At 36.8% G+C, this 23958-nt stretch overlaps 1 protein-coding gene and 2 long non-coding RNA genes across 3 annotated transcripts; 2 read left to right on the forward strand and 1 right to left on the reverse strand.

Annotated features, from left to right (window-relative positions):
- Nucleotides 1-2028: 2028 nt before the first annotated feature.
- LOC113668002 (uncharacterized) lies at nucleotides 2029-2771 on the forward strand. The gene is made up of 3 exons (XM_089198890.1): nucleotides 2029-2098; nucleotides 2300-2421; nucleotides 2748-2771. The coding sequence occupies exons 1-3, from the start codon at nucleotides 2029-2031 to the stop codon at nucleotides 2769-2771; spliced, it is 216 nt and encodes a 71-aa protein (XP_089055016.1).
- A 6244-nt stretch (nucleotides 2772-9015) lies between these two features.
- LOC149047881 (uncharacterized) lies at nucleotides 9016-12304 on the forward strand. The gene is made up of 3 exons (XR_016184588.1): nucleotides 9016-9143; nucleotides 10916-10984; nucleotides 11248-12304. It is a non-coding gene; the product is annotated as an uncharacterized LOC149047881 (long non-coding RNA).
- A 2268-nt stretch (nucleotides 12305-14572) lies between these two features.
- Nucleotides 14573-18767, reverse strand: LOC149047882 (uncharacterized). Its single transcript, XR_016184589.1, has 5 exons — nucleotides 18656-18767; nucleotides 16566-16628; nucleotides 16248-16315; nucleotides 15130-15222; nucleotides 14573-14783 (listed from the first exon to the last, which is right to left on the reverse strand). It is a non-coding gene; the product is annotated as an uncharacterized LOC149047882 (long non-coding RNA).
- Between the last annotated feature and the right edge of the window lie 5191 nt (nucleotides 18768-23958).

The raw sequence follows: 23958 nt of genomic DNA on the forward strand, positions 1-23958 counted from the left end.
GTTAAGTCAGTCGTGCACATGGATGGGAACAATCGGGGAAGTACAGCGGATTTCATTTGTTCTCATTGTATTGATTACCTATTATTTCTTTTAAATGTACCTTTACTTTCGTTTAGTTTATCGTAAAAGGTACACGTGCGAGCGTAGCTGAAGTTTTAGATGTTATAAACTGACTGAGTTCCCCTGAGTGCCCTGATTAGCCAAAAACCTTTCATTTATTGCGCCGTTAACCCTTTAACTCCCAGACCAAATTTGTAATTCTCCTTACTGTAAACCATACAATTCTTATAATGCTAGTTGTGAGAATTTGGTATTGGATCAATTAATTATCTCCAAAATGATAGTTTTTTTAATTCTCATAACTTGTCTGGTTGATATTGTATTGATATTGTAAGGATAAAATTCTGTCTTGGTCACTCATGGGAGTTAAAGGGTTAAACGCATACAAAATTGAAGCATACTTCATGAAAGCAATACACCACTCTTTCTCTCAGCTTACCGGTGTAATGACCCACGCGGGATGTTGAGAGAACACTCAATTAGTTTAACCCTTTAACTCCCATAAAAAAGGGAAAGAAAGCAGGCTAATATACAGCCATCTTGACCTCACGGTTGGTTAATACCGGATATATAAGAAGGGACTTGACTCGTGTTTCTCCCTACACTTCTTTCGTGTACCTCAAAACTATACAGTTGTCCTCCAGCATTCATAACTTAGTAAATATTACCAATTAACGAGCGTTAAAGGTGTGGCTTTCTCATAATTGGTCTGAAGCACTCGACGAATGAAAATTTAATAAACAGAATGCTGATAAACTTTGAGATTTGAGAAGAGCCTGATGCGAACTGAGTTAGAATCATATTTGCCGTAAAAACCGACGGAATACAAAGATTTTCCAACTGGTCCATGCATTCAAAATCTCAATTTAGTCATCAGACTTCATGACACGAGAGCGTTTTCAGATCGGTCCATCCCTTTGCCCTTTTGCCCTTGAAAATACTCAGAATTCGGTCGGTTTTAGTTTGAAAGTCACTTTTCAAGAGCGATTTTCTGGAAACCCTTATCAACCACGACAAATCAGCGCACGGCAAATGGAAGTTAAATCTCTCCTCTAACAGAATACGTTTTAATTTCGAAAATTGGTCGACGGGAACATTTATCCTTTTCAGTTTAAAATTTTTTTGTCGCAGTTATGTTCGATCGTACGATCGCCCAACAAATTTTATGTAATCAGGAGCTCTTTTCAGAACCCACGATCGTCCCACAATTAATGATCGGGAGCTCTTTTCAGAGCTCGTTGGACCCCCGATCGCCAAACAAACTGTATGTGATCGGGAGCTCTTTTCAGAGCTCGCTGAACCTCTGATCGCTCCACAAACTGTATGCGATCGGGAGCTCTTTCCTTAACCCCGAACCATCCCATGTTTCTTCATAGGGTGCCGCCATACGTTGATGTTGTTTACCCAACGTTCAATTTGCAAATAAATGACGAAGGTAGGTAGGAGATGGAGGGAAGAATCTTTAAGGTCCAAAGCATTGTTTGAACTGTTTTTTTTTAAATAAAACTGAACTGTTGAGCAGCACTTTGCGTACAATATTCTCCGACGCGTTTTTTCAAACTGTCGTAGACTTCTTCGGGAAGTTTTACAAGTTAAAATTTAACACCTGTATTTATAAGCCATAGTTAGCGGCTATAATGGGGCCAGTGACCAAAAAGGCTTGGCCGGACATACAAACAGGAACAAGGGAAATTTGAAAATCTTGTGGGCAAGGTGAGAAAAAGACTATGAGACCCTTAACACGGGGTTTAAAAATGTCCGATATGCCATAAGTAAGCTTGCGGAGCAGGGATACATGGAGATTAATAGAAATAAAGTTCACCTAAATCTCCATCTGGGAGGTGACTACAAGGTTAGTGAAATCCATGCGCTCAATGGTTTTTGATTTAAGATAGAAAATATCATGACTTAAAAAGTGACTGTTAAAAATTTTTCCTTTTCTTTTTACTATAATTCCTGTTTGTTGCGATGGGCATGAAAGGGGCAACATCAAACAATTCTTTCATCTGGTGTTTAACCCACAAAAAGTTAAAGACAGGCAAGTACCACTATTAACTTTTAAACATTTTTTGCAATAGTTAATCAATATGTTACTATGTTTCATGAATATAACTATATTAATAATGAACATTGTGCAATTATACCTGTAGGTGCAACATGTCTGTCATCTATGACACTTACAATTCCTAAAGCATGAAGCGAAAGTTTGGGCCCAATTGGACAAGAGATCCTGAATGCTAATCTCTGCCATTGTTCGATATCCCTTCAGAGAACATAGTCATCGATGAGCTTTATCTAATACTACGAATAACCGATAGACTTGAGCGGGGACTGATTTCAGAAGTACTCGACTGGGATGAGGTTTGTGATTTTCTTTGTAAAAACAATACTAATTACTATCTTCAAATAATCCCAAAATGGCAGTATTCAGCTTACTTTTGTAAATTTTCTTATTTTGTGTTAAACTGAAAATAAAGACAAACCTACTAATCAGAGAAAAACAGGAACACCTCGATAAATTTCTGGCGACAGTTAGATCAATAGGAATCTCCTTAAATGTGTGGAAAAATACAGAAAAAAAATTGAGTGGACTTCTCTTCTTGGAGCTGCGAAGCGTTCTCTGCTCAAGAACCAGTGAACTGCTCAGTCTGTAGTTATCTCGCTCTTTTTGTTTAATTATTTATCAGTCGTCGCTAACGGTTAGTCGTTAGAAAAGAGTCGTTGGACTGTACATGGGTAGATGCAGTCGTTTGGCTTAAAGTTATAATAATTTTGGAATAAAGCAGATTTTTTAAACATAATTTTATTGACATACCATACGATAGGAAAGTGCATAAAATCGAGTCACTGGCCAAACGCACTAGCACTGGTTGGTTGGCTGTTGAATAACAGAATTCTTTTTTTAATGTTTACAGTTCTTATATCAAATAATAATCAGCCTCTGATTATCATCCTAACTAAAAACTATATTGATATGATGGGCAAATATGAAGACTAAGAAGAAATCGCAGCTTTGCTTATTTGTTATGAAAAATACCATATTTCCTGTTAACGTGCCTCTATTTAAAAGAAGACGTCAAAATTGCAAGAAAATAAGTGACATACTTGACTGCGCCTCATGTCCCAAATACTAAAATTCGACTTCATCTGTGATTATAATGCAAACTGACACAGAGGAGCAAGAAATCTATTTTTCAAATAGAGTGCGTACCGCAGATTGGTTTAAATTTGCACTTCTAAGAAAAGCTGAAGTGATTGTATCTGTATCCTCTTATCCCTTTCACTTCTTACTTATATAATATAAATCCCTAAAAAAAATTTATTAGTTACACCATTTATTATTTTTTTTGTGTGTGAGTATCTCGTAACTTTCACGTTTTTAAATTCTTTTGGATACACTTAAACTAAGCTTGGAAATTTGGTGCAGTACAACCACACTCTTTGATTATGTGGTCGTTTTGACAATTTAGCATGCGCTAACGCTCGAAAGGTCAGCTTGGATATTCTTTACGGTGGCCAATTTACATTATCAACTTAGCTGATAAAACCAAGTCATATCATTATACTCCCTTACCGACGCAGTACCACAGTTTCTTTAGAAACTTCCGCCCTTTATTTTTGGATCAAAATAGATCAGTGGTCACTGTTTGACTCAACTATTCGTTGCGTCTATAAAAGGCTTTTAAAACGAGCCACTTTACTTAGATTAATTAAGTCTTTGTTCCTCCCCCAAGGCACGAGCACAAAATACTTCTACCCATTATCATTCTTGCACATAACCTCAGTAATCGCAGATTTCTACTAACACGACATGCTTTCATGTCTCTGGCTATTTTCCATCTGGAACGGTTTAAGAGAGAAACAATTTCCATGGCCATACATCCCTGTGTTGGTTGAAGTTTGGTAGCACTGTCAGAGCTAAACCGCAAGATTGATTTTCGATAAGCCCGCATAAAGTCTAGAACTTACTTAACAGGGGGGCAAATTAATGAAAGTTAAGGGTGAAACTTGTTGTTTACGCTCTTTGAAGAATCATTTCTCTATACCAATACAATTTTGATGAAAGAAAGCCCACAAGAAAATGTTTTTGTTGACTTCAAAGTCATGGTCACTGTATGTCTATTAGATGATAAATTCCTAAAAGCTACATTTAAATCCTAGGTTTAAGACTTTTTAAACACGAAAATACGTGGATGAATACGAAATCTCGCTTAACTTTAGCGCAGACTACCTTATCGTGGATCAGTTTATGTAATTGTCTTTACTTGCTTTCAAACCTGTAAGCTCATGTTAACAGACATCTTGTACTAATTCACTGTCAGTTTTTTAAGGTAATATGCCACGAAGCCGATCGAGCTGTCTATCCGACATGGTCATAGCAAACCTTTATGCGGCAAAAGATTCGACTGACGAAGCGCTAATGCTCGAAAGGTCAACTTGGATACTCTTTACGGTGGCCAATTTACATTATCAACTTAGTTGATAAAACGAAGTTTAATTACTATTCTCCCTCACTGACGCAGTACCACGGTTTCTTTTGAAACTTCTGCCATTTATTTTTGGATCAAAACTAATCAATTGTCAGTGCTTTATTCAAATTTTCGTTGCGTCTATAAAAGGCTTTGAAAAACAGACCACTTCAGTTCGATTAAATAAAAGTTTGTTTTCCTCCCCTAAGGCACGAACTCAAAATACCTCTACCCATAATCATTCTTGTACATACCCACAGTAATCCCGGATTTCTATTAAAATTGCATGCTTTCATGTATCTATTTTCCATCTGAAACGGTTTAAGAAATAAAAAATTGTCATGGCCATACGTCCCTGTGTTGGTTGGAGTTTGTAACATTGTAAGAGCTAAACTGCAAGATTGACTTCTGATAAGCTCGCATAAAGTCTAGAACTTTCTCGACAGGGGAGCAAATTAATGGAAGTCAAGGGTGAAACTTACCGTTTACACTCTTTGAAGAATCACTTCTCTATACCAATGCAACTTTTGATGAAAAAAGCCCGTAAGAAAATCTTTTTGTTGTTTTTCTTAAAAGAAAGTACAAACAACTCAATAGTAAACGGTTTCTAAAGAGTCATGTTTTCGAAATTCGAAGTTTGAAAAGACCGAGCAAGGCTGACCTAACTTAAGATGATTATCAATGAACCATTTCCCAATTGAAATTGCTATAGAAGAACGGTACTCACATTGTGAACAAAACTATTGTTTCATCGTTTCTGATTCTCCTTTCAGTTTGGTGCATATTCCTAACTACGCTTCTGTGTCAAAACTATTGAATCGGATGGTCGGGCGAAAAGCTTTAACGTATCTTGCCTTAAGCGTTTTTCTAGGTTTTTAAATAGTATCAGACATTCTTTATAATACAGGCTTCACTGTATAAAAGTCTCATTCACACACATACCTGCTCTCCCCGAAGAGCTGCCAGCTACACCTGAGCAATTTCAGGAGAATCTGAGAGTTCGAAAGGATTGATCGAGGAACTAAGCTAAGATTGAGAAGATTTGACAAGTAAGTTGACTTGATGATTTGCAAATCTTTCCCATTATAGGTATCGATAAGTGCAAATCTTTGATAAATCTCTGGCAGCTGGCTTTTATATTTACCACACCCGCCTTGCCTGGGAAATAATCTGAATGAGCGCTTACTTCGTTATATGTCTAAAAAGGCTCCTACAACATGATCTGTCATGCATTTTGACTTTCGAAGGAAGACGATACAATTAGAATTTGTAGACATTCAGATTTTTTTTTCCCTCGAAGCCTTCAGTGTTCCATTCTTATTGGATTTTATGCTGTTTTGATTTCATAGTCCTGGTCATAGCGTGTCAATTAAGTGCTAAATACCTGAAAGCAACATTTATATCCTGGGTTTTAAGACTTTTCAAACACAAAGATACGTCAATGGATACGAAATTTCGCTTAACAATAGCTCAGACTGCCTTATCACGGATCAGTTTGTATAACTGTTTTTAGTCACTTTCAAACCTCTAGGGCTCAAGAAAACAGACATCCTGCATTAATTTACTATCAATTTTTTAAGGTAATATGCCACTAAGCCGATCGAGCTGTTTATCTGAAATCGTCACAACAAACCTTTATGCTGCAAAAGATTCAACTGACGAAGCGCTAATGCTCGAAAGATCAACTTGGATACTCTTTACGGTGGCCAATTTACATTATCAACTTAGTTGATAAAACCAAGTTTAATTATTATACTCCCTCACTGATGCAGTACCACAGTTTCTTTAGGAACTTCTGCCCTTTATTTTTGGATCAAAACAGATCAATGGTCACTGTTTCACTCAACTTTTTGTTGCGTCTATTAAAGTCTTTTAAAAACAGACCACTTCATTTCGATTAATTCAGTCTTTGTCCCTCACCCGAGGCACAAACTTAAAATACTTCTACCTAGAATCATTCTTGCAAATGGCCACAGAAAACCCCGACTTCTATTAGCATGGCATGCTTTTATGTATCTATTTTCCATCTGGAACGATTTAAGAGGGAATTAATTGTCATGGCCATACATTCCTGTGTTGGTTGGAGTTTTGTAACATTGTAGGAGCTAAACCGAAAGATGGACTTTTGATAAACTCGCATAAAGTCTAGATCTTTCTCAAAAGGGGAGCAAATTAATGGAAGTCAAAGGTGAAACTTACTGTTTACGCTCTCTGAAGAATCACTTCACTATACCAATGGAATTTTTGATTAACAGCTGGCAAGAAAGTGTTTTTGTTGTTTTGCTTAAAAGAAGTACAAAAACGATTCAATAGTGAACAGTTTCTGAAGAGTCATGTTTTTGAAAATTCGAAGTTTGAAAAGACCGAGAAAAGCTGACCTAGTTTAAGGTGATTATCAATGAACCATTCGGAATTGAAAATGCTATTTGAAGAACAGTTCTTATTTTGTGAATAAAACTATTGTTTCATCGTTTCTAATTCTCCTTTAAGTTTGGTGCATATTTCCAACTACGCTTCTGTGTCAAAACTATTGAATCGGATGGTCGGGCGAAAAGCTTTAATGCATCTTGCTATGAGCGTTTTTCGAAGTTTTAAATAGTATTAGACATTCTTTATAATTCAGCCTACACTGCATAAAAGTCTCACTCACAAACGTACCTGCTCTCCCCGAAGAGTTGCCAGCAACACCTGAGCTATTCAGGAGAGTCTGAGAGTTCGAAAGGACCGATTGAGAACTGAGCTAAACTAAGATTTAGAAGATTTGACTAGTAAGTTGACTTGATGATTTGCAAATCTTTCCCATTATAGGCATCGATAAGTGCAAATCTTTGACAAACCTTTGGCAGCTTGCTTTTATATTTGCCACACCTGCCTTGCCTGGGAAATAATCTGAATGAGCGCTTACTTCGTTATATTTCTAAAAAGGTTCCTACAACATGATCTGTTTTGCTTTTGGACTCTCGAAGGTAGACGATACAATTGAAATTTTTTGACATTCAAATTTTTTTTTCGTCTCTCAAAGCTCATAGGGTTCCATATTTATTGGATTTTCTTCTGTTTTGACCGCATAGTCTTGATCATAGTATTCAATTATATGCTAAATACCTAAAAGCAACATTTAAATCCTAGGTTTAAGACATTTTTAACACAAAGATGCGTCGATGGATAAAAAATCTCGCTCAACAATAGCTCAGACTGCCTTATCATGGATCAATTCTCATAACTGTTTCAACTAGCTTTCAAACCTCGGAGAACAGACATCCTGCACTAATTTACTGTCAGTTTTTAAAGGTAATATGCCATTGAGCTGTCTATCTGAGATCGTCATAGCAAACCTTTATTCAGTAAAGCATTCGACTGACGAATCTCTAACGCTCGAAAGGTCACCTTGGATACTCTTTACGGTGTGAGTTATATTATTATACTCCCTCACCGACGCAGTACCACAGTTTCTTTAGAAACTTCCGCCCTTTATTTTTGGATCAAAACAGATTGATGGTTACTGTTTTACTTCACTCTTCGTTGCGTCTATAAAAGGCTTTGAAAAACAGACCACTTTACGTCGATTAATAAAGTCTTTGTCCCTCCTCCAGACACGAATACAAAATATTTCTACCCATAATCATTCTTGGACATAGCCGCAGGAAACCCGAATTTCTATTAACATGACATGCTTTTATGTATCTATTTCCATCTGGAACGGTTTAAGAAAGAAAAAATTGTCATGGCCATACATCCCTGTGTTGATTGGAGTTTTCTAGCACTGGCAAAGCGAAACCTCAAGATTGACTTTTGATAAGCTCGCATAAAGTCTAGAACTTACTCAGCAAGGCAGTAAATCAATGGAAGTCAAGGGTGAAACTTACTGTTCACGCTCTTTGAAGAATCGTTTCCCTATACCAACGCAATTTTTTATAAAAAAAAAGGGTAATTCAGCGTTATCAACTGAGTTGTAAAGGTAAGTTGGCCACCGCAAAAACTGGTCAATTTACGTTTTCAACTCAGTTGATGACACAAATTACCCCGTTATTCTCTCTCATCCAAAAAGCACCACAGTTTCATTAGAAACTTACCCCCTTTACTCTTTTGATGAAAAAGCCTACAAGAAAATGTTTTTATTTGTTTGCTTAAAAGAAGTACAAGCAAAATTCAGAGGTGAACAGTTTCTGAAGAGTCATGTTTTCGAAATTCGAAGTTTGAAAAGACCAAGCAAAGCTAACCTAATTTAAGGGGATTATCAATAAACCATTTCGAAATTGAAAATGCTATTTGAAGAACGGTTCTCTCATTGCAAATAGAACAATTGTTTCTTTTTTCCTAATCCTCCTTTAAATCTAATGCATATTTCCAACTACGCTTCTGTGTCAAAACTATTGAATCGGATGGTCATGGTCGGGCGAAATCTTATAATGCATCTTGCCTCAAGCTTTTTTCTAGGTTTTTAAATAGTATGAGACATTCTTTATGATGCAGGCTTCACTGCATAAAAGTCTCATTCACAAACATACCGGCACTCCCCAAAGAGTTGTCAGCTACACCTGAGCTATTCAGGAGAATCTGAGAGTTCGAAAGGACTGATCGAGAAACTAAACTAAGATTTTGAAGATTTGACAAGTAAGTTGATTTGATTATTTACACTGATTCTCTTCCATGATAGGTATCGATAAGTGCAAATCTTTGACAAATCTGTGGCAACTCGCTTTTGTATTTGCTACACCCGCTTCGCCTGGGAAATAATCTGAATGAGCACTTACTTCGTTATACGCTTAGGAAGGCTCCCATAACATGATCTGTTTTGCCTTTTGATGATTTACACTGAATACTTTCCATTATAGGTATCGATAAGCGCAAATCTTTGACAAATCTCTGGCAGCTTGCTTCTGTATTTGCCGCACCCGCCTTGCCTGAGAAATAATCTCAAACAACACTTAGCTCGTTGTACGCCTAAGAAGACTCTTACAACATGATCTGTTTTCCCTTTTGACTTTCAAATAAAGACGATACAATTGAAATTTGTAGACATTTAGCCTTTTTTTTATCCCCGAAAGCTTTCAGCGTTCCATTTTTATTGGATTTTTTGCTGTTTTGATTTCATAGTCTTGGTCATGGTATGTTAATTAGAAGCTAAATACCTAAAAGCAACATTTAAATCCTAGGTTTAAGACTTTTTTGACACAAAGATACGTGGATGGATACGAAATTCGCTTAACAATAGTCCAGAATGCCTTATCATGGATCAGTTTGTTAACTGTTTCGACTAGCTTTCGAGCCTCGGAGGCTAATGTAATCAGACATCCTGCACTGATTTTCTGTCAGGTTTTAAAGGTAATATGTTACAAAGCGCTAACGCTCGAGAGGTCAGCTAGGATACTCTTTACGGTGGCCAATTTACATTATCAATTTAGTAGATAAAATTAAGTTATATTGTTATACTCCCTCACCGACGCAATATCACAGTTTCTTTAGAAACTTCCGCCCTTTATTTTTTAATGAAAACAGATCAAAAGTTACTGTCTTACTCAACTATTCGTTGCGTCTATAAAAGGCTTTGAAAAACAGGGCACTTTACTTTGATTAATTAAGTCTTTGTCCCTCCCCCAAGGCACGAACTCAAAATACTTCTACCCATTATCATTCTTGGAGATAGCCACAGGAAACCCGGATTTCTATTAACATGGCATGCTTTTAAGTATCTATTTTCCATCTAGAACGGTTTAAGAAAGAAACAATTGTCATGGCCATACGTCAATGTATTGGTTGGAGTCTGGAAGCATTGTCAGAACTAAGCCGCAAGGCTGACTTTTGAAAAGCTCGCATAAAGTCTAGATCTTTCTCAACAGGGGAGCAAATTAATGGAAGTCAAGGGTGAAACTTATTGTTTACGCTCTTTGAAGAATCGCTTCTCTATTCCATTACAATGTTTGATGAAAAAAGCCCGCAAGAAAGTCTTTTTGTTGTTTCACTTAAAAGAAGTGCAAACACAGTTCAATAGTGAACAGTATTGAAGAGTCATGTTTTCGAAATTCGAAGTTTGAAAAGACCGAGCAAAGCTGACCTAATTTAAGATGATTATTAATGAACCATTTCGGAATTGAAAATGATATTTGAAGAACGGTACTCACATTGCGAATAAAACTATTGTTTCATCGTTTCTATTTCTCCTTTTAATCTGGTGAGTAGTTCCGACTACACTTCTGTGTTAAAACTGTTGCATCAGATGGTCATGGTTGGGCGAAAAGACATGAATCATGACTCTTGGGCACACAGGAGGCAATCATGGTATCTGAGAAGGAAGTGACTCCATTTCTTTCGTTGTAAACATGAACTTCAAGAGTTTTAAGCTCAAAAAGACCCATAATTTCGAACATTTTTGTTGTTGTTTACAGGAACCTGAAGAATGGCTCAAACTGGATTGATTCTTGTTCCTTTACTCTTGCTGTCCATCGTGATTCTAGGTAAGATTTCCCAATATGCAAATCTGTAAATCAGAATCTTGAACATTTGATAGTGTAGTGGACAGGGGACGGGAACCTGGGAAAATTAAAGCCCGGAGGAGTACTGGGCCGGGGTTAGAGAGGAAAAGGAGGGAATCGGAAAGAATGCGAATGAAATTATATCATCACAAAATAGATATCCCAATGCTAGCACCATTACTGTAAAACCCAGATCCCCGATCATCTTGCAGCTAACGAATTGATTTTCTTAATTATTATCTCAGTGCAGAGTAGATCTCCAGAAATCTGTAACTCGAAGTCAGAAGTCAAGTTACTTGCCTAAGACGAACGACCTCCAAGGCATAAATGGATAGACACAATACGAATAAAAAAGGGTCTCTCCAGTGACCCGGAGAGGAAAAAAAAAAAAAAAAAAAAAAAAGAGGGGAATGCAAAAAAATTTGCTTAGAAGATCGGACAGGTTGCGTATCCTTTGCGTCGAGGGTTTTTGCCTTAGCTTGCCAATGCTGGGGATACAAAAATCTGCCCGACTTTGGGCCTAACGTCCCAATTGAAAAGGCTACTTATTTAAATGGTTGGTGCGTGGGGGAATGGTTCAGCTTTGGAATGCCGTTGTAAGTGCCTAGAACCCAGTCCTCTCTGTTCCGAAGACGTTTGACAAAGCTTCAGGCCGCCAACTAAGTCAAGTATATAACTTAAGTGCAACATATGATTCGTTTCATAAATTTTTTAGTGATAGTCGAGTTGGGAATTGATTAGATTTGTCTTTGTTCTGCATCACTGTTTATTTAATAGGGCTGCCAGTCAAGATAAAAACTGTTCAAGTCTTAAATGTATATGGCTGGTGTGTTATCTCCCTCGGTACCTGAACTAGGAAAGGTTACGTAGGAATAAGATGCGGACTAAAATGAATGATCGACTGATAAATGAGACTTGTTTGTCTCAGTCTCTTAGCACAGACTGGGAATGTTATAATAGACTCAAATAGACCAAAATTGAAAATCAAGCACAAAAATACAACTATCCCAAAAATCCTTGAAAATAAACACATTTTTATCTGATGGAAATCAAATTTGCTTGATTTTCTCTCTTTGTGGAAAAAGTAACAAAGCTTGATTGTTTTCGAGAGATTTAGTAAACAGCACAGGGACTAAGGATGTTTGTTTCTAATACAGGCTAGTTGCTATGTATGAATTTACATAAGTAATGTTTTATAGTTTTATAGTTTTATAGAAATACCCTGCACCTCCAATGATTATCATCCTCAGTCCAAGAGGCGAAGCCACAATAATATTTGATGAATAAAGCTTAGCATACAGCTTCAGACATTTTTTCATGAGTGAAATTCCAATCCTAAAGCAGTCATCAATGTTCCCTGGGAACACCTGATTTTCTATCCCTAATTCTCCATTTTCAATTTTCCTTTCTCAAATTCCTGATTTTCCATCTCTAATTCTCTATTTCCCATTCTCCAATCTCCATTATCCATTCTCAATTCTCCATTTCCCATTTGCCATCGCCTATTATTCATTTCTCATTGTCCTTTTTCCCATTTTCAATTCTCCCATCTCCGTTCCCCATTTACCATTTCCAATTTCCCATCGCCCACTCTCCATTTCCCATTTCCCGTTCTCCATTTTCCATTGCCTATTCTCCATTTCCCGTTGCCCATCCTCCATTTCCCATTCTCCATTTCCCATTTTCCATTTCTCGTTCTTCACTTCCCATTCTCCATTCTTCATATCTCCTTTCAGTCACATCCTTCCATAACCATTGGTTACTCGCATAACTCTGATTTGTGTCAAAAGATAAAGGCACAACCATCTCCCTTCGGTCCTTTGAGAGAGACCAGCCTCTCAAGCAGAATTGGTGAATTCCCACCATTTATTAACAAGACGTGAGTTGTGTCACTCACTGATTTACATCAGCAGGATGTTTCTGTGGCAATTATGTACCAACTTTCAAGAAAAAGGAAAACCAAATGAAAGCCGAAATAACTCAAGGATTTACACGAGAAATTAATTGCTCTAAGCGTTAAGAGTTTGTACTAAGAAATACGCAGTCGCAAGAAATTCTATTTTAGTGACACGAGACTTGTGGACTAAAAAAGCTGCAAAAGACAAAACTGCTTAAAAAGCTATAAAATTAAGTCGCAAGTTTATCGTTAGGCATTCTGTCTGTTCTAAGGGACGATTAAAGGAAAAATATTCGAAATCCATATCAGCAGAGTTCAAACTGATGTTTTCGCAATTTTCTGCAGAAAGTATTGTACTGGCAAGTCTTTTCCGCGCCTAGAATCTCGTTTAAATAAAAATTTTGGTGGAAAACTTTTGGTTGAGTCACAAGAAAACTTACCAGATCCCCCCAAAGGCTCTGTAGTATTCTTCAGGCCCCGGTTGTTCGAAGGGTGGATAACGCTACGCACTGAACAACCACGCTCTCAGGCAGTCAATTTTCTATAGTCCCCTTTAATACTCTGTTAGCAGAGACTGATCCCTCCTCCGTTCCCCTTGAAAACCATGTTACCCACCCCCCCTTCGGTCTTCCTTTCACCCTTCTTACCTTTGCAATTTGATTGATCAATCAAAACAACCCTTGCAATATCTGATTCGTTGTTTAAATAAATTATGTAATCGGGAGCTCTTTTCAGAACCCACGATCGTCCCACAAACTTTTAATGATTGGGAGCTCTTTTCAGAGCCCGTTGGACCCCCGATCACCAAACAAACTGTATGTGATCGGGAGCTCTTTTCAGAGCTCGCTGAACCCCCGATCGTTCCACAAACTGTATGCGATCGGAATCTCTTTTCGAAACCCCCAACCATCCAATGTTTCTTCACATGATGCCGCCATACGTTGACGTTGTTTACCCAACGTTCAATTTGCAAATAAAAGACGAAGGTAGGTAGGAGATAGAGGGAAGAATCTGGAAGGCCCAAAACACTGTTTGAGCTGTTTTTTGGAAATAAAACTGAGCTGGTGAGCAGCACTTTGCGAACAATATTCTCCGACGCGTTTTTTCAAACTGTCGTAGACCTCTTCAGGGAGTTTTAATTTACAAGTTAAAATTTAACGCCTGTATTTATAAGCCATAGTTAGCGGCTATAATGGGGCCAAAGACCTAAAAGGCTTGGCCGGACATACGAACAGGAACAAGGGAAATTTGAAAATCTTGTGGGTAAGGTGAGAAAAATATTATGAGAGCCACGGTTTTAGCTAAATAAAAAAAAAAATACAAATTTAAAAAAATTGTCAAAAGAATTATTAAAAACATTTTTTAAAAGTTATTTGAAAAATTTTTCGAAAAATTATTTTAAAAGATTGCATACCGACTGGTGGAATCTGGTCTCGAACGTGTGGGGCAAGCTCCGGTGCAAGGTGAACGGAGATTTCGGCACAAGATCCAGTCCACCTCAAAAAGAGGAAAAAGCTTAAAGGTGAGACGTGGATTAAGGTGTCGCTTCAACCTCAAGAAATTGAGACACTTGTACAAATAACTTTTATTTCATAATGATCGCAAACAGGGTACATCTTAACAGACGGTCTCCATGGATACAAAATAGTCAATACAAACACAATACAAAATCCTTGATATAAGAAAAAGAACCATGTAGATAACCTTTATTAACTGATTCTGATCTTGTAATATTTCTCGTTTAATTATTTATTGTTCATTCAAATATTTTTTTGCAGAGATAAGGCAAGAGAAGCGTTGTTTTTTTTGTAGAAACATATGGATTGGTGCCACGGTCAATACAAGTTGTTGATAAGAATAACCTGCTTCATGATATGGATCTGTCTAAAATTGAAAGGAAATAAAGTTTGAAAGTTGTAAAGGTGAGCTAACCCAGAAAAAACATGTTATATAATTGACGTACAGAGTGTTAAGAAAATAAAACAGCCATAAAACATGAGTTATGCCATTTTTTTGCCAATAGTTAAAAAATGCATAGATACAAGCCATACAATGATGGATTAAACATTCGGCTTTATGTTTTATTTACCGACATAGACAAATGCTTTTGAGAGCTTACCTGAAGAGAAAAAAAAATCAGGGCCATCCTACATAGTATGGATAGGTTTTCCATATCTCAGGAGGCTTACCATTCGTAACATAACAAGAGTCATCACTGCTAAAGACGTACCTGGTTGAATCTTGCCAGAAGGTCATTGATGACCTGCGGAAACCCACAAGGACACCAGGAATCTGTCCAGGGGATGAACTGGCTTTTAAGCTTCTGGTGGAAAAAGAAATAAGAGAACATGTAAGTGTATTTACAATGCTACTTAGGGACTAGAGAGGGAGACCTTGAGACTTGGTGAAGTGCTTGGTTGGTCATTTACAATAGCAAATGTAACTAATAACTCTGTTGTTTTTAGCTCAAGAATTCAGTTGACAAAGAGCCTGTGGATGTGTATTTCATTATGTTGCATTCGTTTAGTTTTGTTCCTTATGTCATTATTCACAGGAAACCATACCTTTGCACTAATTAAAGGTTATGAAGACTATGAGACCCTTAACGCGGGGTTTAAAAATGTCCCATATGCCATGAGTAAGCTTGTGGAGCAGGGATACATGGAGATTGATGGAAATAAAGTTCACCTACATTTCCATTTGGGAGGTGACTACAAGGTTAGTGAAATCCATGTGCTTTATGGTTTTTGATTTAAGATAGAAAATATCATGGCTTAAAAAGTGACTGTTAAAATGGTTTTCTTCTCTTTTTACAATAATTCCTGTTAGTTGCAATGGGCATGAAAGGGGCAACATCAAACAACTCTTTCATCTAATGTTTAATCCACAAAAAATTAAAGACAGGCAAGTACCACTATTAACTTTTAAAACATTTTTGCAATAGTTAATCAACATGTTACTATGTTTCATGAATATAACTATATTAAAAAATGAACACTGTGCAACTATGCCTGCAGGTGCAACATGTCTTTCTTCTATGACACTTACAATTCCTAAAGCACGAAGAGAAAGTTTGGGCCCAATTGGACAAGAGATCCTGGATGCTAATCTCTGCCATTGTTCGATATCCCTCCAGAAAACATAGTCATCAACGAGCTTCACCTAATGCTACGAATAACCGATAGACTTGAGCGGGGCTGATTTTAGAAGTACTCGACTGGGATGAGGTTTGTGATTTTCTTTGTAAAAACAATACTAATTACTATTTTCAAATAATCTCAAAATGGCAGTATTCAGCTTACTTTTGTAAATGTTCTTATTTTGTGTTAGACTGAAAACAAGACAAACCTGCTTATCAGAGAAAAACAGGAACACCTCAATAAACTTCTGGCGACAGTTAGATCAATAGGAATCCCCTTAAATGTGTGGAAAAATACAGAAAAAAATTGAGTGGACTTCTCTTCTTGGAGCTGCGAAGCGTTCTCTGCTCAAGAACCAGTGAACTGCTCAGTCTGTAGTTATCTCGCTCTTTTTGTTTCATTATTTGTCAGTCGTCTCTTGGAAAAGAGTCGTTGGACTATGCATGGGTAGATGCAGTCGTTTGGTTTAAAGTTATAATCATTTTAGAATAAAGTAGATGTTTTAAGCATAATTTTATTGACATACCATACGATGGGAAAGCGCACAGAATCGTGTCACTGGCCGAACGCACTAGCACTGGCTGGTTAGCTGTTGAATAACAGGAAAATGTTTGTTTCTTTCTTTAATGTTTACAGTTCTTATATCAAATAATAATCAGCCTCTAATTATTGTCCTAAATAATGGGCAAAGACGAAGACTAAGACGAAATCACAGTCTTGCTTATTTATTATTAAAAATACCATATTTCCTGTTGACGTGCCTCTATTTAGAAGAAGACGTCAAAATTGCAAGAAAATAAGTGACATACTTGAAATACATATTTTTGGATCAAAACAGATCAGTGGTCATTGTCTTACTCAACTATTCGTTGCGTCTATAAAGGCTTTTAAAACAATCCACTTTACTTAGATTAATTAAGTCTTTGTCCCTCCCCCAAGGCACGAACTCAAAATACTTCTACCCATTATCATTCTTGCACATAACCCTAGTAATCGCAGATTTCTACTAACATGACATGCTTTCATGTCTCTATTTTCCATCTGGAACGGTTTAAAAAAGAAACAATTGTCATGGCCATACATCCCTGTGTTGGTTAAAGTTTGGTAGCACTGTCAGAGCTAAACCGCAAGATTGATTTTCGATAAACTCGCATAAAGTCTAGAACTTACTTAACAAAGGGGCAAATTAATGAAAGTCAAGGGTGAAACGTGTTGTTTACGCTCTTTGAAGAATCATTTCTCTATACCAATACAATTTTGATGAAAAAAAAAGCCCGCAAGAAAATGTTTTTGTTGACTTCAAAGTCTTGGTCATTGTATGTCTATTAGATGATAAATTCCTAAAAGCAATATTTAAATCCTAGGTTTAAGACTTTTCAAACACAAAAATACGTGGATGAATACGAAATCTCGCTTAACTTTAGCGCAGACTACCTTATCGTGGATCAGTTTATGTAATTGTTTTTACTTACTTTAAAACCTCGTAAGCTCATGTAAACAGACATCTTGTACTAATTTACTGTCAGTTTTTTAAGGTAATATGCCACGAAGCCGATTGAGCTGTCTATCCGACATAGTCATAGCAAACCTTTATGCGGCAAAAGATTCGACAGATGAAGCGCTAATGCTCGAAAGGTCAACTTGGATACTCTTTACGGTGGCCAATTTACATTATCAACTTACTTGATAAAACCAAGTTTAATTATTATACTCCCTCACTGACGCAGTACCACAGTTTCTTTTGAAACTTCTGCCTTTTTTTTGGATCAAAACTAATCAATTGTCAGTGCTTTATTCAACTTTTCGTTGCGTCTATAAAAGGCTTTGAAAAACAGACCACTTCAGTTCGATTAATTAAATGTTTGTTTTCCTCCTTTAAGGCACGAACTCAAAATACCTCTACCCATAATCATTCTTGTACATACCCACAGTAATCCCGAATTTCTATTAAAATTGCATGCTTTCATGTATCTATTTTCCATCTGAAACGGTTTAAGAAATAAAAAATTGTCATGGCCATACGTCCCTATGTTGGTTGGAGTTTGTAACATTGTAAGAGCTAAACTGCAAGATTGACTTCTGATAAGCTCGCATAAAGTCTAGAACTTTTTTTGACAGGGGAGCAAATTAATGGAAGTCAAAGGTGAAACTACTGTTTACGCTCTTTGAAGAATCACCTCTCTATACCAATGCAATTTTTGATGAAAAAAGCCCGTAAGAAAATCTTTTTGTTGTTTTTTTTTTAAAAAAAGTACAAACAACTCACTAGTAAACGGTTTCTAAAGAGTCATGTTTTTCAAATTCGAAGTTTGAAAAGACTGAGCAAAGCTGACCTAATTTATGATGATTATCAATGAACCATTTCCCAATTGAAATTGCTATTGAAGAACGGTACTCACATTGTGAATAAAACTATTGTTTCATCGTTTCTAATTCTCCTTTCAGTTTGGTGCATATTCCCAACTACGCTTCTGTGTCAAAACTATTGAATCGGATGGTCGGGCGAAAAGCTTTAACGTATCTTGCCTTAAGCGTTTTTCTAGGTTTTTTTTTCTAGTATCAGACATTCTTTATAATACAGGCTTCACTGTATAAAAGTCTCATTCACACACATACCTGCTCTCCCCGAAGAGTTGCCAGCTACACCTGAGCAATTTCAGGAGAATCTGAGAGTTCGAAAGGATTGATCGAGGAACTAAGCTAAGATTGAGAAGATTTGACAAGTAAGTTGACTTGATGATTTGCAAATCTTTCCCATTATAGGTATCGATAAGTGCAAATCTTTGACAAATCTTTGGCAGCTAGCTTTTATATTTGCCACACCCGCCTTGCCTGGGAAATAATCTGAATGAGCGCTTACTTCGTTATATGTCTAAGAAGGATCCTAAAACATGATCTGTCTTGCATTCTGACTTTCGAAGGAAGACGATACAATTAGAATTTGTAGACATTCAGATTTTTTTTCCCCTCGAAGCCTTTAGTGTTCCATTCTTATTGGATTTTATGCTGTTTTGATTTCATAGTCCTGGTTATAGCATGTCAGTTAAATGCTAAATACCTGAAAGCAACATTTAAATCCTAGGTTTTAAGACTTTTTAAACGCAAAGATACGTCCATGGATACGAAATTTCGCTTAACAATAGCTCAGACTGTCTTATCACGGATCAGTTTGTGTAATTGTTTTTAGTTACTTTCAAACCTGTAGGGCTCATGAAAACAGACATCCTGCATTAATTTACTATCAATTTTTTAAGGTAATATGCCACTAAGCCGATCGAGCTGTCTATCTGAGATCGTCACAGCAAACATATATGCTGCAAAAGATTCAACTGACGAAGCGATAATGCTCGAAAGGTCAACTTGGATACTCTTTACGGTGGCCAATTTACATTATCAACTTAGTTGATAAAACCAAGTTATATTATTATACTTCCTCACCGACGCAATATCACAGTTTCTTTAGAAACTTCTGCCCTTTATTTTTGGATCAAAACAGATCAATGGTCACTGTTTCACTCAACTTTTTGTTGCGTCTATTAAAGTCTTTGAAAAACAAACCACTTTATTTCGATTAATTAAGTCTTTGTCCTTCACCCAAGGCACGAACTCAAAATACTTCTACCCATAATCATTCTTGCAAATGGCCACAGAAAACCCCGACTTCTATTAACATGGCATGATTTTATGTATCTATTTTCCATCTGGAACGATTTAAGAGGGAACTAATTGTCATGGCCATACATTCCTGCGTTGGTTGGAGTTTTGTAACATTGTAAGAGCTAAACCGCAAGATTGACTTTTGATAAACTTGCATAAAGTCTAGATCTTTCTCAAAAGGGGAGCAAATTAATGGAAGTCAAAGGTGAAACTTACTGTTTACGCTCTCTAAAGAATCACTTCACTATACCAATGGAATTTTTGATTAAAAGCTGGCAAGAAAGTGTTTTTGTTGTTTTGCTTAAAAGAAGTACAAACACAATTCAATAGTGAACAGTTTCTGAAGAGTCATGTTTTTGAAAATTCGAAGTTTGAAAAGATCGAGAAAATCTGACCTAGTTTAAGGTGATTATCAATGAACCATTCGGAATTGAAAATGCTATTTGAAGAACAGTTCTTATACTGTGAACAAAACTATTGTTTCATCGTTTCTAATTCTCCTTTAAGTTTGGTGCATCTTTCCAACTACGCTTCTGTGTCAAAACTATTGAATCGGATGGTCATGGTCAGGGGAAAAGCTTTAATGTATCTCGCCATAAGCGTTTTTCTAAATTTTAAATAGTATCGGACATTCTTTTTCTAATTCATTCTAATTCAGCCTACACTGCATAAAAGTCTCACGCACAAACATACCTGCTCTCCCCGAAGAGTTGCCAGCAAGACCTGAGCTATTCAGGAGAGTCTGAGAGTTCGAAAGGACCGATTGAGAATTGAGCTAAACAAAGATTTAGAAGATTTGACTAGTAAGTTGACTTGATGATTTGCAAATCTTTCCCATTATAGGTATCGATAAGTGCAAATCTTTGACAAATCTGTGGGAACTCGCTTTTGTATTTGCCACACCCGCTTTGCCTTGGTAATAATCTGAATAAGCACTTTGTTATACGCCTAAAAAGGTTCCTACAACATGATCTGTTTTGCTTTGGACTTTCGAAGGAAGACGATACAATTGAAATTTGTAGACAATCAAATTTTTTTTTGTCCCTCAAAGCTCTTAAGGTTCCATATTTATTGGATTTTATGCTGTTCTGACCGTATAGTCTTGATCATGGTATGTTAACTAGATGCTAAATACCTAAAAGCAACATTTAAATCCTAAGTTTAAGACCTTTTAAACACAAAGATGCTTCCATGAATAAAAAGTCTCGCTCAACAATAGCCCAGACTGCCTTATCATGGATCAGTTTGTGAAACTGTTTCAACTAGCTTTCAAAACCTCGGAGGCTCATGTAAACAGACATCTTGCACTAATTTACTGTCAGTTTTTAAAGGCAATATGCCACTGAGCAAGTCAAGCTGTCTATCTGAGATCGTCATAGGAAACCTCTACCCAGTAAAGCATTCGACTGACGAAGCGTTAACGCTCGAAAGGTCAGCTTGGATACTCTTTACGGTGGCGAATTTACATTATCAACTTAGTTGATGAAACCAAGTTATATTATTATACTACCTCACCGACGCAATATCACAGTTTCTTTAGAAACTTCCGCCCTTTGTTTTTGGATCAAACCAGATCAATGGTCACTGTTTTACTTCACTCTTCGTTGCGTCTATAAAAGGCTTTGAAAAACAGGTAATTTAGTGTTAACAACTGGGTTGAAAACGTAAATTAGCCACCGTAAAGGGTAAAAAAGCTGACGTTTCGAGCGTTAGCCCTTCGTCAGATCAATCGCTCTGACTAAGGGCTAACGCTCGAAACGTCAGCTTTTTTACCCTTTACGGTGGCTAATTTATGTTTTCAACCCAGTTGTTAACACTAAATTACCTGCTATACTCTCCCACCGACGCAGCACCACAGTTTCTTTAGAAACTTACCCCTTTATAGCTTTGAAAAACAGACCACTTTACTTCAATTAATTAAGTCTTTGTCCCTCCTCTAGACAGGACTACAAAATATTTCTACCCATAATCATTCATAGTCATGCTTTTATGTATCTATTTTCCGTCTGGAACGGTTTAAGAAAGAAAGCATTGTCACGGCCATACATCCCTGTGTTGATTGGAGTTTGCTAGTATTGGCAAAGCTAAACCGCAAGATTGACTTTTGATAAGGTCGCACAAAGTTTAGAAATTTCTCAGCAGGGGAGTAAATCAATGGAAGTCAAGGATGAAGCTTACTGTTTACGCTCTTTGAAGAATCGCTTCCCTATATCAATGCAATTTTTTATGAAAAAGGGTCATTTAGTGTTATCAACTGAGTTATAAACGTAAGTTGGCCACCGCAAAAACTGGTCAATTTACGTTTTCAATTCAGTTGATGACACAAAATTACCCCGTTATTCTCTCGTCCATAAAGCACCACAGTTTCATTAGAAACTTATTCCCTATATTCTTTTGATGAAAAAGCCTACAAGAAAATGTTTTTATTCATTTACTTAAAAGAAGTACAAACACAATTCAGTGGTGAACAATTTCTGAGAGTCATGTTTTGGAAATTCGAAGTTTGAAAAGACCGAGCAAAGCTGACCTAGTTTAAGGTGAATCATTTCGAAATTGAAAATGCTATTTGAAGAACGGTTCTCTCATTGCAAATAAAACTATTGTTTCTTTTTTTCTAATCCTCCTTTAAATCTAATGCATATTTCCAACTACGCTTCTGTGTCAAAACTATTGAATCGGATGGTCATGGTCGGGTGAAATCCTATAATGCATCTTGTCTCAAGCGTTTTTCCAGGTTTTTAAATAGTATGAGACATTCTTTATGATGCAGGCTTCACTGCATAAAAGTCTCATTAACAAACACACCTGCTCTACCCAAAGAGTTGCTGGCTACACCTTAGCTATTCAGGAGAATCTAAGAGTTCGAAAGGACCGATCGAGACACCAAACTAGGTTTAGAAGATTTGACAAGTAAGTTGATTTGATGATTTACCATCAAATGATATATCGATAAGTGCAATCTTTGACAAATCTGTGGCAACTCGCTTTTGTATTTGCTACACCCGCTTTGCCTGGGAAATAATCTGAATGAGCACTTACTTCGTTATACGTGTAGGAAGGCTCCCATAACATGATCTGTTTGCCTTTTGACTTTCGAAGTAAGACGATATAATTGAAATTTGTAGACATTCAGACTTCTTTTTATCCCCCAAAGCTTTCAGGGTTCCATTTTTATTGGATTTTTCGCTGTTTTGACTTCATAGTCTTAATCATGGTATATTACATAGATGCTAAATACTTAAAGGAACATTTAAATCCTAAGTTTAATTAAGACTTTTTAAACACAAAGATACGTCGATGGATACGAAATCTCACTCAACAATAGCTCAGACTGCCATATCATGGATCAGTTTATGTAACTGTTTCAACTGGCTTTTAAACCTCGGAGGCTCATGTAAACAGACATTCTGCACTAATTTACTGTCAGTTTTTAAAGGTAATATGCCACTAAGCCGATCAAGCTGTCTATCTGACATCGTCATAGCAAACCTTAAGGCGGCGAAAACATCCGACTGGCGAAGCGCTATATCGCTTGAAAGGTCAGCTTGGATACTCTTTACGGTGGCCAATTTACATTATCAACTTAGCTGATAAAACCAAGTCATATCATTATACTCCCTCACCGACGCGGTACCACAGTTTCTTTGGAAACTTCCGCCCTTTATTTTTGAATGAAGACCGATCAATGGTCACAGTTTTAGTCAGCTATTCGTTGCGTTTATTAAAGGCTTTGAAAAACAGGGCATTTTACTTTGATTAATTAAGTCTTTGTCCCTCCCCCAAGGCACGAACCCAAAATACTTCTTTACCATCCCCATTATCATTCTTGGAGATAGCCACAGGAAACCCGGATTTCTATTAACATGGCATGCTTTTAAATATCTTTTTTCCATCTAGAACAGTTTAAGAAAGAAACAATTGTCACGGCCATACGTCACTGTGTTAGTTGGAGTCCGGTAGCATTGTCTGAGCTAAGATTGAGCAAAATTGACTTTTGATATTCTCGCATTAAGTCTAGATCTTTCTCAACAAGGGAGCAAATGAATGGAAGTCGAGGATGAAACTTATTGTTTAAGCTCTTTGAAGAACCACTTCTCTATTCCATTACAATTTTTGATGAAAAAAGCCCACAAGAAAATCTTTTTGTTGTTTCACTTAAAAGAAGTACAAACACAATTCAATAATGAACAGTTTCTGAGGAGTCATGTTTTTGAAAATTCGAAGTTTGAAAAGACCGAGCAAAGCTGACCTAATTTAAGATT

Source organism: Pocillopora damicornis, chromosome 3 (assembly GCF_964200805.1).
Source record: "Pocillopora damicornis chromosome 3, jaPocDami1.2, whole genome shotgun sequence".
NCBI lineage: Eukaryota > Metazoa > Cnidaria > Anthozoa > Scleractinia > Pocilloporidae > Pocillopora > Pocillopora damicornis.

Bases quoted from the DNA above. Each gene is read 5' to 3' on its own strand.
- LOC113668002 (XM_089198890.1), top strand. From the start codon at position 2,029: ATGGGCATGAAAGGGGCAACATCAAACAATTCTTTCATCTGGTGTTTA. The intron at 2,099-2,299 runs GCAAGTACCACT...ATCCTGAATGCT, and splicing joins CCACAAAAAGTTAAAGACAG to AATCTCTGCCATTGTTCGAT. The intron at 2,422-2,747 runs GTTTGTGATTTT...ATTATTTATCAG, and splicing joins AAGTACTCGACTGGGATGAG to TCGTCGCTAACGGTTAGTCG.